This window comes from Tribolium castaneum, chromosome 1 (genome assembly GCF_031307605.1).
Source record: "Tribolium castaneum strain GA2 chromosome 1, icTriCast1.1, whole genome shotgun sequence".
NCBI classification, from domain to species: domain Eukaryota; kingdom Metazoa; phylum Arthropoda; class Insecta; order Coleoptera; family Tenebrionidae; genus Tribolium; species Tribolium castaneum.
Window position 1 is genome coordinate 32,867,568 of NC_087394.1, and position 14,199 is coordinate 32,881,766.

Consider the following 14,199-nt stretch of genomic DNA (forward strand, 5'->3'; position numbering starts at 1 on the left):
CATACACAAATTTCTAATTAATCTTTGCACCCATTAAATTCACGACTGGTTGTCCAAAATTAAGGCCTTAAATGAACAAAAACCCTTTCATTGCGTAGTAGAAAATTTATTGTTACTTCCCATTAAAAATGGTTACAAGGTAAGAATGGAAAATTTGTAAAATTGAACAGTTTCCAAAGCGAGATTAGAATTTGCTCCTTCAACAAAACCAAAGAAATTTCCATTATAGTCAGGCATTTATCTCCTCCAGCATTTGCATGAAGTGCGTATCAGTCTGTGTTTCCATATGGGTGGCATTGTCCTTACAACTCGCTGGTAGGACCTTAAATTGCGACATCACCGTCTGACTTTCCACCGATTTGAGAACATCGTCAAAGACAGTTTGGGTCTGAGTGTCGTTTAGTCCAATTTTACCCAACAACAGTTCGTGGCAAGTCTGTGTGTACATATTGCTGTAGTCATCACAGTACTTGAACAAGTCGTCAAAGTCGGTCTGCGTCTCCATATTGAAGAAATTCGAGTCAAACGTGTCATTCAACAAATCAGAAGTGTCCGTATGTATGGAGTCATGCGTGCTAGTTGAGGCCGAATAAATATTCTCCGACTCCTCGCAAATGTTAGTCTGGGTACTGGACGAACTTCTCTGCATATCTTCCATCACACTTAGCACGAAATCGTCCAAATTGAACAAAGTGTTGCACGAGGAGGTTTTAGCCACGGGGGCGATGGTTTGAGTCTTGATATTTTTCAATTCCGTGGACTTGACCGGTTTTTTGGTGAAATAATCGCCGATGGTTTGCGTCTCAACGGTGAACTGGGGCAACCTGGCGGCCAGAAACGTCTGCGTTTCTTGACTGTTGTTGGACTTATCTGTCTGGACGCTTTGCTCGGACGTGTCAATCATTCCAGTGCTGTTGGAAGGCTTCGGAAGAATGAGTCTCAGTCTGTTCGTGGCCAAAGAGTCGTCACTCTTTGGGTTTTTCACACTTGGAGGCAGTGACGTTTTGTAGGCGACTTTTTCAAGAATGTTGTGTTTTTTACGCCGACTGTGTGTTTTCAACGTCTCGTAGCACGAGTACGACACGTCGCAGTCGCAACATTTGAACGCAACGTCGCAATATTCCGTATGTTTGTTGCGGGACGATTCGGTGGCAAAGCCTTTCTGGCACAGGGTGCAGAGAAAATTCTTGTCAGAGTGCACTTTCAAGAAATGTTGTTTCAGGGGCTTAAACTGCTTGAAATGTGACGTGTTGTGGTAAGAACACGTGGTAATAGGGCAGTAGAAAATTTTGTTGGGGTTAGTGGGTTCCAAAAGCTTGGGCTTTTTGTGGGTCTTGGCCAAGTGGAGGTTGAGGTTGGAGTCGGAGTTGAATAATGCGGAGCATTCGGGACAACTTTTCTTATTCACGTTGCTCAAGTCGTCAATGCTGGGGTACACTTTTTCCATGATTGATGAATCTGGAAAAATTAACATAACCTCACTTTTGCCACAACCAATTTATCTTACTTTTTGCGCCTTTTGTGAATGAAATTAGTAATTTTTTGTAAAAGACAACGAAAATTTTTCGGCGTCAATTGTTTACAAACGCTAATCGAATTCTCCGCCTACCCCACGATTTTTTATGGCAGTTTTTGTGATTAGTCGTTATCGTGTCATTTTCCACTTTACGAACTTCGTTTCGTCAAAATTAAAAGTTAATTGTGCAAAATCTTTGGTGTGAGATGTGATATGCATTTGTGGCAGTTTTTACAACCCATATTCAAATGCAAGGTAATTACCATTTTTGTAAATTAGGACACGTAAGCAATGTCACTCACTTGGTAGAGAGATAACACGCACTGTGCAAAAATGTCCATGTTTTCAGAAAATTGGAGAAGTCATACGAACTTTTTGCGACTTTTTTGTAAAAGGGTACTTTCCCTTGCTCACAAAAAGTCTGCAAGATGCAACACCGAATGTGACACCGGTAAGTCCCAAATTATTTATTTTTGGGTTAAATAAATAACATTACTGATAAGAAACTACTCCAATAATTGTTGAGACAATTAATTGAATTAATTTAATTAATTGTGAAATGTCACCTTGACGGATCGCGTACTTCGTTTAATCTAAAATTTTGACAGTTGTCAGTTTTTGACAGCTCCTGTCGATATGAGTAGTGTGTGTGCGATCAAACTCTTTCGATTCGTGTCAATATCCCCTTTATAAATTAAAATGGAACAAATTTATTTAAACAGTGCAACATAACGCTTGTTACAAAGTTACTTTCCTTGTCGAAGCATGAAAAAATCGTTATCAAACACGAAATATGAAAAACTGTCGCAGAATTCTTGCAAAGATCTAGATGAAAATTTGGTGCACCCAACATCTAATTCGGTAAGAAATCGCATTAATTTGCTTAGTCAGTCGGTGGTGTTTTTTTGGGATGACGTGTTTCGTGGTTACTTATTTAAAAATATGCAATAAAATTTGGGAGAATGTTATCGATCGATACAGTACCGCATTATGTAGCTATTTACCTCCAACAAGACCATTAATAGGGGACTAATATTAATTTATGTAATTCACCAATCAGATCATATGGTATTATTACCGAAAATTTATCCATTCATTTATTTCGTGACAATGCCACTTTTCAACATTTCCACTATTACAAATACTTTAATAAATAACACAGTTTGAATATTATTTTATTTTTGTCTACATTATTCAAAAACAGTGAAAACTGGTTACGTTTCTTGCATAACAATTTAGTTGTTTTTACAGAATTTTGTTATCTTTTTGTTCTGTCACAGTTAATTCCTTATTTTTTATTTCACTGTTGAAGATTTACGTGCAATTGTTGTTAAAAGTGTGTTAATTATATTGGCTACAGTTGGACGTTTTTGGGCATATCTTATCTTTTGATTGCTGGTTTTATTTATGGTTTATTGTGTGAAATAATGGAAGGGTGGGACTTAAAATTAACAAAATGTGGGGCAAAAGTTATGGAAATCCAATCGTCATCAATTTATCAAAAGTAGGTTACTTCATTACTTCCATCGATATACACTACTTGTGATAATAAAACTGGCGGTATTATGGGGAAAGCGCTACTTCCTTGTTTTGAATACTGCTTAAAGATAACAATTTTGTTAACGTAAATGTTTGGTGTAGTGTGTCATAGCCAATATTGGTATTAAATTGGAAAAATAGCTACTTACATAACTCTAATTACAGTGAAAAAAGGGCGAAGTTTTTTAGAATGAAATGTTTGTGTTAATGCATAAAATTATGGACCTTGAAGCAGAAAATGCATTTTGAGGTGTTCAGTAAAGTAGATTGCACACTATACTTGATAAAATGAGCTTACAATATGTAGAAGGTAATAAATAATTATAATAATAATTGGATGATTATTATTAACTAAAATAAAGTTAACATTATAGTTTCCATTTTCGAATAATTTTTTGATAGCCTTTGTGTCTTCTGATTTGTTAATCGGTCTAATTAAACATAATTGAATTAATTTTTTATCATGTGAGACTTATTAAAAATGCAATCACAAGTGATAACTTCCACGAAGTTTAAAAACATGAATCATTTCAATAATCGTAAACTTGTGTTATTTATTGCGACACAATGAAAGTGTAGATGCCAATAATTGACATTCGATATTCCATAAAAGAGAAATTAATTATTTATTGATTAATTTTTCAAGTTAGTTGTTATACTTGAAAATGTAACGGCGGACAAGGGATTTTGCAACGAATCTTATATAAGTTATCGTTTATTAACATCTAATTAACACGTGAAATGTTGTACTAACTACAAATTTACAAACATCAAAAATTAGATCTTGCTAATTACAAAATACGATATTTATTTAATGGATTTTGCCTCCGTGTAGTATCTAGTTTAGTGAAAAAATTATTAGCGCATTTTTTGTCAAATTTTAATTTTACAATTGTATAATACTCGTATCTTAATGATTGTGGTTACTTAATTATTGGAAAATAGTTCAAGGAGACTTTTATAAATAGTAAATATAAAATTTATTAATTCATTCAATAAATTTAAGATGTTGCTAATTAAATTTCGAGAAAAATATTTGCATATTTGTATAGTGTTGACACATTTTAAGCATGCAGAAAATTTGTAAACAAACTCTTATCAATTATCACTGCTATCAGTTTTCTTGAAGGTTTCAAATATTTTTTAATTTGGAATATGTACCTACGATATTTATTTAAAACAGTTGCAAATACGCTAAGGTTCTTTACCTTTTTCTTTCGGTAATTTGCCTTACTCTATGATTTTGTGCTTATTCGGACATTCCTCTATGATCACCACTGTTATTATCATCACGTTGTTAGCATAAATAAATTCGTAGTGCCTTATTAAGGTGCAGAAAAAACGTTGGATTTCCTAGTGTCAATTATATTGTCGTTTGTTTTATTATGCGATTAAAATTGCTTGACATTGTTTTTATGAAATAATTAAATAAATTAATAACAATAAGAGAAAAATTAATAATTTTCTTGTGTTCACCCCACCAGTTTCTCGGCAATGAATAAATAATTGTCCTCTGATAATGCTAGAGCATTATTTTATTTGAACGACGTGTGTCGTAATTGTTTATTTGTCTATAGTATGTTCAAAATGTTAACTTGTTTCAAGAATCTGCGTTTTGGCGCCAAGGACACAAAGGAGGATGTGAGTTTGTATATTGTAGACAAATTATTAATTTATAAGAAATTAGTTGGAAATTCCGGTCAGTTTTTATGTATCGTATCGTATATTAGTTTTAATTTAGCTGCGATTTGCGTGTACGTTTCACTTGGGTGGTTTTTCGAATAGATCATGCCTTGCGTTAATAATCTAAATAATCGTTCTAATGAGAAATATAATAGGAACGCTGATGCCAAACATGAGCTTCATTGTGATGAGTTACTTGTTTACTGGATCGGATTACTAATTATAAGCTTTTCTAATACAATTATTTGAAAAACGTGGAATGCTTAATTTTATAATTTCTGCTCGTGCTATTTTTTACTTATTCTAAGTACAACTACATTTTAAAATATTTAAATATATAACTATTATTCTATTAAAAAAATTAACAATAATAAAACAGAAGAAAATGATGTTATAACTGTTATAAGTTAATAAGTTTACGTACAGAATAACAAAAAATACAGCCAAGAGAAGGAACAACTAAAAAGAATTAGGTTTAATATAAACAAGTTACATAACGTTAACAAATAAGTTGCAGTTTTTACATACATTTTAGTAGCAAAATATTTTTTTACATAGTGAATTGTAAAGCTTTTTAACTTGATGTGTAAATGATCTCTTAAATATTGTGTCATATTTAGGCATTTATTAGTTTGAAAACAGAGCAAAGGCTTAAATAGTTTCTATTAACGAATAAATAATTATGTATTAAGTTTGCGTTTTTTTATTTTAATGAATTAATATAGTTTCCAAAGTGAAGACAATTTAAACTGTAAATAAGATAAAATTAAACAGCTAATCAGGTGATTATGATTTGCAAATTTTTCTAGATGTGAGATTTTTTTATATGTTACAATTGAAAGTATGTAACTTCTGTACGTGAAAATTATTGGTTAATCATTTACTAGGTTTAACAGGTTGAATCATTTATTAATTATTTAAAAATCAAACACGGTATTAAGCATAGTTAGTGTAATATATAATATTATTGCTTGCATCTATTCTAAGGAATAGAAAAAAACACAGGTATTAAACACGGTTTTCAGAATTGTTATTCAAACTTCAAATTAACAAATTTTTGTTTAAAATTTTGAAAACCTTATTTGACTCGACGAAATTTAAGCTGTTCGTCAACTTTTATAATTATTTAAAAATTTAGATGATTGTCCCTGAAAATCCAAAAGTAACTTTTTTTTCAAAATTTGTATGTCAGATATTGGAATTACCAACTTCTTTATGAAAACTACAACGAATTAATTTGCTTGTAACGTTAAAAAACTGCTGTTATGTTAAAATTTTAGGGGGATTTTACATGTTATTGCTGTAAATTAGTGTTCTTTTTCATGTTTTTTTTTATCTAAAGTAAAGGTAGAAAACTATGCAGCTTATAAGTATTTTTGAACTTGAATACGATTCTTATAAATTACATAATAATTAGAAATTGTTTTTTTCTTTATTATGTATATTTTTACATTTTAATAATATCAACATTAGTTTATTGGTTATTACGAGAATTTTCGTGTTTGTTTCTTTAATTTTGGGTACTTATTAATATCTATAATTATGAGATTATAAGACACACTTATTTGTTACTGTTTTCGCACTTGCACTATATTTTTGGAGTTGTAATTTATGTAATTTATTTATTTTACATTATTTGAACGTGTCACATTAACAGTCGGACTTGCTTGTGTTTTTTTTAGAAACATTTGTTTAACGGTCTATTGTTAATAACGGTTTTATCAATTGCTGCTACTAGAGAAGTGTGATCAACTGTTCGATGATCAAATAGCCATTTCGAAATCGGAATTATTTACTGTTATTTTTTATCTTGTCAGTAAAACATTTAAAAACATAATTTTTAACGAGGGGAAATCTGCAACAAACTCGTATTGTTTTGTAATTAGTATTTGTAAATAAAAAAAATTGTATCACCATTTCATTGAAGCGTCATTATTCTTATCATGGTTATTTGTGAAAATGCGTTTTTAACTTAACTATTAATTTTAATTTCTTTTTTTGCAATTTAAATTATTACAAGTTGTATTATTTGCTGTGTTAATTACTTATTAGATTTTTTCCAGGAACAGGCTGGTAATCCTGCGATGTGGCTCTCAGCAGGCGAGGCGACAAGTCAAAGCTATGAAGAAGTTGCCGATAGACTGCACGTAGACGTGAGACATGGCTTAAGTTGGCAGGAAGCCACACGTAGACGACAAATAGCTGGGTACTAACACCTTCATTTCATTAAACCGCCAACTGAGTAAATAATGTTTCAGTTACAATGAATTTTCAGTCAAAGACGAAGATCCGCCTTGGAAAAAATACCTCGAACAATTTAAAAACCCTCTCATTTTACTTCTTCTAGCCTCGGCACTTGTCTCAGTGTGCATGAAACAATTCGACGATGCGATCAGTATTACAGTAGCCATAGTCATCGTCGTAACCGTTGCTTTTGTTCAAGAATACCGATCGGAAAAATCGCTGCAAGAACTCACCAAGCTCGTGCCACCGTCTTGTCATTGGTGAAAGAAAAAAATTAAATCACTTAGCTAACTTATAGGAAATTGTTTCAGTTTGAGGGAAGGTTCGCCTGATACTTTTCTAGCCCGCGAGTTAGTGCCAGGTGATATCGTTTATTTGAATGTCGGCGATCGAGTGCCCGCAGATTTGCGTTTATTTGAGTCAGTTGATTTGATGATCGATGAGAGTAGTTTCACTGGCGAGACTGAACCTGCAAGGAAAAATGTCGCTGCGGTTTTGCGCCCCAATGGGGCGCATTCTTCCAACACTAACATTGCATTTATGGGGACGCTTGTCCGCTGCGGGAACGGCAAAGTAATTGCTGTTTTAGGTTGTTTTTGTTACTTTAAAGTTATTTTAAGGGGATTGTTGTTAGTACGGGCTCTAACAGCGAGTTCGGGTCGGTGTTTAAGATGATGTTGGAGGAAGAGGCGCCGAAAACGCCTCTGCAGAAGTCCATGGACAGTTTGGGTGCTCAATTGTCGATTTACTCCTTCGGCATTATAGGTTTAATTATGTTGGTCGGGTGGTTGCAAGGCAAGGCAATCATGGAGATGTTTACGATCGGTGTGAGTTTAGCGGTCGCTGCAATTCCAGAAGGTGGGTTAGCATTGAGTGGTGGTTTTATTAATATTGATTTATTTGCGTGATAAAATCTTCAGTAGTGATTTAGCAGATAGCGTAATTCGATTAGGCCCATTGACGTAAATGCCTGAACACTTGTGGACAGGTGATGTATCGATTGTAAATTTTACGACTATAAAAATAAGTTTGAGTCATCTTATCTTTGTTTACAAAGGATTGAGGGACACGTGAAATATAATCAAGTTTTGCATACTTTTGGTGAAATGAATTCGAGATTAACAAATTCGTTTCCCTGTTTTGCATAATTGGTGTTTGATTAAACGGGGGTTATGGAAATTATTTGGTCGCTTTTAACAACGTATTGTTCTCAATTTTTTTAAACAACGCACAATTTTGCTATTTTCATCTATACCTAGAACTTCAATTAAAACAGTTTACAAACTCATTTTCTTACTTTAAGTTTTAATTTTATTTATTTATTTATTTATTTTTTGGTTGAGTTTGCCTGTGCGGATACACAGTGCTGTCATAATTCTTTAAGAGATTTGATTAATGGTCTAGTTATTGTATGTGTTTATTCTGTAGTGACGTGGCACTTGATTTATGAAGTCGTACGAAAGATTACAGTATAACTTAATCCGGTTTTTAGCTTATTCTTATACTTTAGTGGTTCAGTTGTTACAATTTTCAAGTAATAAATTAATAATAATAATAATAATAATAATAAGCCTTTATATGTTTTCGAGTTGATCTATATGGATTTTATAAATCAGGTGCCAAATAAGTGCGCCGTATTCCAGTTTGCTTCTAACTAACGAGAAGAATAGGGTCTTCATAACTGATAAGTTCTTAAAATCTCGACAATTTCTATAGATGAATCCATATGACTTAATCGCTCTAGCCGTAACATCCCTAATATGCTCACTGAATGCGAGTTCAGTATCGAAAATAACTCTCAAATCTTTAATAATAAAGGTACGATGCAGTGTTACGGACGAAATATCATATACAAATTCAAGGAATTCGCGCTTTTTAGTGTAAGACATAACGTTACATTTGGATGGGTTTAGATAAAGGCGATTTTCATTACACCATTTCACTACTGCGTTAATATTGTTCTGTAAAGTGAGGCAGTCCTCTATAGATTTTATTTCTGTGTAAATTTTAAGATCATCGGCAAAGAGAAGTTTAGCGCATGTTGATAAAGAACCACATATATCATTAATGAAAAGCAAAAATAATAAGGGTCCAAGATTGGAACCTTGCGGCACACCCGAAGTTGCAACGTAACTATCCGAAATGTAGTTACGATATTTAATCCTTTGCTCTCGATTAGCAAGATAAGATTTTATTAGGGATAGCAAAGAACCGGAGAAACCATACTTAATTAATAATTTGTTTAATGAAAAGAAGAAATATGACAAATTTTTAAACAGCTTTCTTCTTTAGATATTTTTTTGGTGAAGAACGTGTAGTTTTTTCAACTGATTTTTTTTTGGAGTTTTTTGGAACTTTTTTCTTCATTAGTTCTGTTGTAAGACAACAAAATTTTAATGAGCTGTTATATTCCTTTGCTAATGTTGTTTAACTCTTCTCTCATTTTTTGCAAAGGTTAAAAGGAATTAAAAAAAATGTGATCTTGTGTAAGTCATTTTACTATTTTGAAAACGTCCGATAAGCTTCTGATAAGCCATTTTTAAATTTGTAGAAATGTTCTCTAAACTTTCAAAAAGGAAATTCGTAGGAAATTTTAATTTTTTAAACAAGGACAAGGTGTACAGCTTTTATTTTTCCGCAGGCAGTCAACTTGGTGATAACTTACAACTGAAAAAACTATGGTCTATTAAATTTTTTTATAAAACAGTGTTTATAAAAGTTTTTACTAAGTGGGACTTTTATAGTACATAGTCAAATCACTACTTTAAGATTTTTTTGCAAGAATATTAGATTGGTGCATAATTATTTACTTTAATTACGCTCTGAATTTTAAAAAAATTCGGACATCTTCGGTTTATATGGTCTATATCCCACAGTTTTTTTGTCAAATTTTTTTTCTTTCTTTTTTTATGCCAAAAGTGTCTTCAACTATCTTTCAACTGATTGTTTCTTTGCCAAAAAGTTGCATTCCAATCTTTCTCACACTTTTACTACTGAAGAGAGGATTATAACACAAAAAAAAGCAATAATTATGCACCAACAACAGCAAAATCTCTGATTTTGTGTCTTTTTTTTTAAGTTTTGTTAAGTTTTAATTATTTAAGGATTACCAATTGTCGTGACGGTAACACTAGCCTTGGGCGTAATGCGAATGGCAAAAAGAAACGCCATCGTAAAGAAACTACCAACTGTCGAAACACTGGGTTGCGTCAATGTGATATGTTCTGACAAAACAGGCACTATAACACGTAACGAAATGACCGTCACAGTTTTGGTAACAGCCGATGGTTACATTGCCGAATTAACAGGCGCCGGTTACAACGACCATGGCCAAGTTCTATTACACAAATGTGATTCATCAGACAGGGCTAGAGATAGTGTATATAAATTATTAGAGGTATTGTTGTTCAAAAACATGAGTACAATGAATTAATCAATTGTAATAAATAGGTAGGGGCTGTTTGCAATAACGCAGTGATCCATAACGAAACTTTACTCGGACAACCAACAGAGGGCGCTCTAATCGCCGCTGCGATGAAACACGGCATGTATAACGTAGCGGACCGTTACGTCCGAGTCCAAGAATATCCGTTCACTTCTGAGCAAAAAATGATGGCCGTTAAATGCATATCTAAGTATGATAACGACAAAGTCGAGATTTTTTTCGTCAAAGGTGCCATCGAAAAAATACTACCAAAATGTACGAAGTTCAGTTGGAACGGAGGAACCCAAAGTCTTACAAGCAAAAAAGAGCAAGATTTTATCGCAGAGGCTCATGAAATCGGGCGGAAGGGCTTAAGAGTGATTGCAATGGCCCGTGGACCGACTTTACAAGACCTGACCTACATGGGCATTGTGGGTATTTGTGACCCACCACGTCCTCTGGTCAGGGAAGCCATAACTACGTTATCACAGTCTGGGGTGCAGGTCAAAATGGTAACTGGAGATGCTGAAGATACAGCTGTGGCTATAGGTTTGTGGCAAAATTAAAAAAAAAAATTGTAATTTGCCGCCATTTGGATTTTCCGTCATATTTGACGGAACATTTTACGAAAATTTTTAGGTTGGCAGGAGGCAAATTCGTGACCGTATTTTTGCCATTTTCTTAAATTTCAGAGGGTGTTTATGCGAAATTACCTTCATTATCATCCATACTCGTGTTTTTTGATAAAATGTGGATAAAATAAAATTTTTAAATCAATTTCTTACTTTCAAAATGGAGAAGTTACCAAAATCACAAAATCCCTAGATCGGTTAAAATGTCAATTTTTGTTTAAAAACGGCAAAAAGGGGGCAAAGTACAAAAAAATCATTTCATAAGACCTTGAAGCTCTCATTCTTTAAAAAAGTCGTGCTTTGGAACTGAATTCGTGCTTCAAGACTGGTCTAACTTTTTTTAATATACTGTAATGTTTTTTTTTTGCAGCTCAGACTATTGGCTTGGAAACTTTGCCCTCTCAGGTGTTGTCGGGCGAACAGTTGGATACGTTTACTGAAACCGATTTGGATGCGGCAATACCTCATGCTACAGTTTTTTATCGAGTTTCACCGAAAAATAAATTAGCGATTGTTAAGTCGTTGCAAAGGACTGGGCATATCGTTGGGATGACTGGTGATGGAGTGAATGATGGTGTGGCGCTTAAAAAAGCCGATATTGGGATTGCCATGGGCAAAAATGGGACGGATGTGTGTAAAGAAGCCGCAGATATGATACTCGTTGATGATGATTTTTACACAATTATGTAAGTTTTTCCCCGATAAAGTGGTTTACGATTTCGAAATTAAGTTGGTATTAACTGTCACTAATACAGAAATACAAGATTAATTCGCTTGTCTTCAATGTTGCCAACTTAATTAATGATTTATTTTAAACAACTGCTTTTATAAAATCTACTGAAAACGCCTTATTCTAGCATAAAATAACGGTTTATACAATTGTTTGGACAAAAACGATTTATTTTTTTTATTTATTTTTCTATTATGTTATAGTGCAGCAATTGAAGAAGGGAAGAGCATATTTTACAACATCCGAAACTTTGTCAGATTCCAATTATCTACCTCTATTGCGGCTTTGTCTCTAATCGCACTAGCGACTTTGATGGGAATTCCGAATCCGTTAAACGCCATGCAAGTAAGCCTCTGTTGTCAAAAACACTGAACACTTTTTATTTTATTTTTTCGCTCTCTTTAAGATTTTGTGGATCAACATTATAATGGACGGTCCTCCGGCCCAAAGTTTGGGCGTAGAACCGGTCGAAAAAGACGTGGTAAAACAAAAACCTCGAAATACTAAAGAACCAATGATCACTAAAAAACTAATCGGAAACGTTCTACTTTCCGCCTTATTTATAATAGCTGGAACGTTATGGGTGTTCAAAAAAGAGGTGTGTTCACGTTCGCTGTTTGCAGCAATTTGTACAAATTGTTTTTTTTAGATGAGTTCGGAAGGTATTACAGCACGCGATACAACAATGACGTTCACTTGTTTCGTATTTTTCGACATGTGGAACGCTTTATCCTGTCGGTCGCAAACCAAGAGCGTTTTCCAGATTGGTTTGTTCTCCAATAAAATGTTTCTGGTGGCTGTCACCCTCTCCGTGATTGGACAACTTCTCGTTGTTTACTTTCCACCTTTGCAGCGAATTTTCCAAACCGAAGCTCTCACATTATGGGGTTGTTTTCATTTTATTAAACATTTGGCATCGTAATGATGTTGGTTTGGTTGCAGACATGGTATTTTTAACAACACTAACGTCTTCGGTTTGGGTCTTTTCGGAGATAAAGAAGCTGATCGAGCGGTTTCTCGAACAGCGAGGGAAAGGCAAGCGATCGCCTTTGGAGTATGTATGACATAAGGGGGGGCCTGGGGCGAAGTCCCGCTGCTATTAGCTGCCTCTTCAACTTTCCCCCCTTTAGATAGGCCCCCTTAGAATGTGCAAAAATCTGATACACATCGTTTATTTACCTAAGGAAAAAATCTTACAATTTACGACTAAAGACGGTTTTCAACTGTGTTGATTTATAGAAACCAAGACCTAAAATAAATTTATTAAGGAGTTTCAGAAATTGAGATAAAAGCAATCTCGTAATCGCGTAGAATAGTAAGTGTATGTGTTAGCTTTCGTAACATAATCAAGATGTGTGTGTTTGCAATTTTATTTAAATGATTTGCACATTTTAATGGACCAAGTTATGATTTTGCAGCTAATAGGTGTTATTCCAATTTTGTTTCTCAGGCTGAGGTTTAAGTGTTATTTTAAGGCGAATTTATGAGGGTGTATACTTAATATCTAAATTTACACAAAATAGTGAAGGGAACAATTCAGCTTTATTGTTACAATTTACCGTAGCTTTCCTATTGGTGTAGGAGAAAGTTGTTACACTAATTAGGAGGCTGCGCATTTTACCCAGTCCCTTTTCTGATTTTATTTATAAAACATTTTACATTTGTTGGGTGAATTTTACAATTCATGTTCATGACAGGAGGTTGTGCTATTTATAGAATTTTGTTTCAATCAAAAATATATCGACGTCGATTCATCTTTACATGTGTGTGTATTTATATCTACACTTTTGTACTCCCAAATTGAGCCATTCCTGTATTTGTGGCATTTCACAATATTTGAGAATCAAATTTGTTATTGAGCTTTCCAATTATGTTGTGCTGCTAGGTGTATAAGTAGATAATGTGTGTAATGTTCAATATAGCACGTGTAAGTACTTTCACATCTTAAGTGTTAAAACATCTGCAAGTACTTTTTAATAGTTCTGTGATACACTAAATATAATTAAATTTAAGTAACGTTTCAACGTATTCTTGCTTGTTCTGTTACGTTTCAAATGTGTAATGAGTATTTAGAACGTTGTACATTTTTGTAACATTTCAAATATAATTTATATTTATTATGATCGCGAATTTCACAATTTTATAGAACTGTTCCACTTTTCAAAATCATACACAATTCAGATATTATTTCATGTTTGATGTCTCCACTATTTATTGTTCATATGGAAGCAAATTTGCGTTGTATACTACTTTCTGACATTAAATTCATTTTTTTAAATAAAAGTTCCTCTATCTTCCTGCATAGCTCTGGTTTATAAGTGTATAGAATCCCGTAGTATTCGTGCTGGGGAACAATGGCATCTGTGTAACAACATATTGTAACATAAAGAATGACTTATGGAACCAAGCGAAAAAAGTGGGACTCCAGAAG

At 33.6% G+C, this 14,199-nt stretch overlaps 2 protein-coding genes across 5 annotated transcripts; one reads left to right on the plus strand and one right to left on the minus strand.

Annotated features, from left to right (window-relative positions):
* Positions 1–85: 85 nt before the first annotated feature.
* On the minus strand, positions 86–1,958 carry Asciz (ASCIZ zinc finger protein). 3 transcript variants are annotated; one of them, XM_015977645.2, is made up of 2 exons: positions 1,819–1,958; positions 86–1,458 (listed from the first exon to the last, which is right to left on the minus strand). In XM_015977645.2, the coding sequence occupies exon 2, from the start codon at positions 1,445–1,447 to the stop codon at positions 230–232; it is 1,218 nt and encodes a 405-aa protein (XP_015833131.1). In that variant the 5' UTR covers positions 1,448–1,458; positions 1,819–1,958; the 3' UTR covers positions 86–229. The 3 variants fall into 3 exon arrangements, with proteins under 3 accessions (XP_015833131.1, XP_015833130.1, XP_970090.1); XM_015977644.2 differs by having other exon boundaries at positions 1,780–1,921; XM_964997.5 differs by lacking the exon at positions 1,819–1,958 and adding an exon at positions 1,508–1,649.
* On the plus strand, positions 1,642–13,891 carry SPoCk (Secretory Pathway Calcium atpase). 2 transcript variants are annotated; one of them, XM_064359927.1, is made up of 13 exons: positions 1,642–1,771; positions 1,826–1,967; positions 6,791–6,944; positions 6,997–7,242; positions 7,294–7,555; positions 7,603–7,840; positions 10,087–10,379; positions 10,433–10,955; positions 11,409–11,724; positions 11,972–12,113; positions 12,175–12,366; positions 12,418–12,655; positions 12,711–13,891. In XM_064359927.1, the coding sequence occupies exons 1-13, from the start codon at positions 1,730–1,732 to the stop codon at positions 12,830–12,832; spliced, it is 2,910 nt and encodes a 969-aa protein (XP_064215997.1). In that variant the 5' UTR covers positions 1,642–1,729; the 3' UTR covers positions 12,833–13,891. The 2 variants fall into 2 exon arrangements, with proteins under 2 accessions (XP_064215997.1, XP_015833129.1); XM_015977643.2 differs by lacking the exons at positions 1,642–1,771; positions 1,826–1,967 and adding an exon at positions 4,565–4,696 and having other exon boundaries at positions 6,802–6,944.
* The last annotated feature ends 308 nt before the right edge of the window (positions 13,892–14,199 follow it).

Bases quoted from the DNA above. Each gene is read 5' to 3' on its own strand.
- Asciz (XM_015977645.2), bottom strand. From the start codon at position 1,447: ATGGAAAAAGTGTACCCCAGCATTGACGACTTGAGCAACGTGAATAAG.
- SPoCk (XM_064359927.1), top strand. From the start codon at position 1,730: ATGCATTTGTGGCAGTTTTTACAACCCATATTCAAATGCAAG. The intron at 1,968-6,790 runs GTAAGTCCCAAA...ATTACTTATTAG, and splicing joins CAACACCGAATGTGACACCG to ATTTTTTCCAGGAACAGGCT. The intron at 7,556-7,602 runs GTAATTGCTGTT...AGTTATTTTAAG, and splicing joins TCCGCTGCGGGAACGGCAAA to GGGATTGTTGTTAGTACGGG.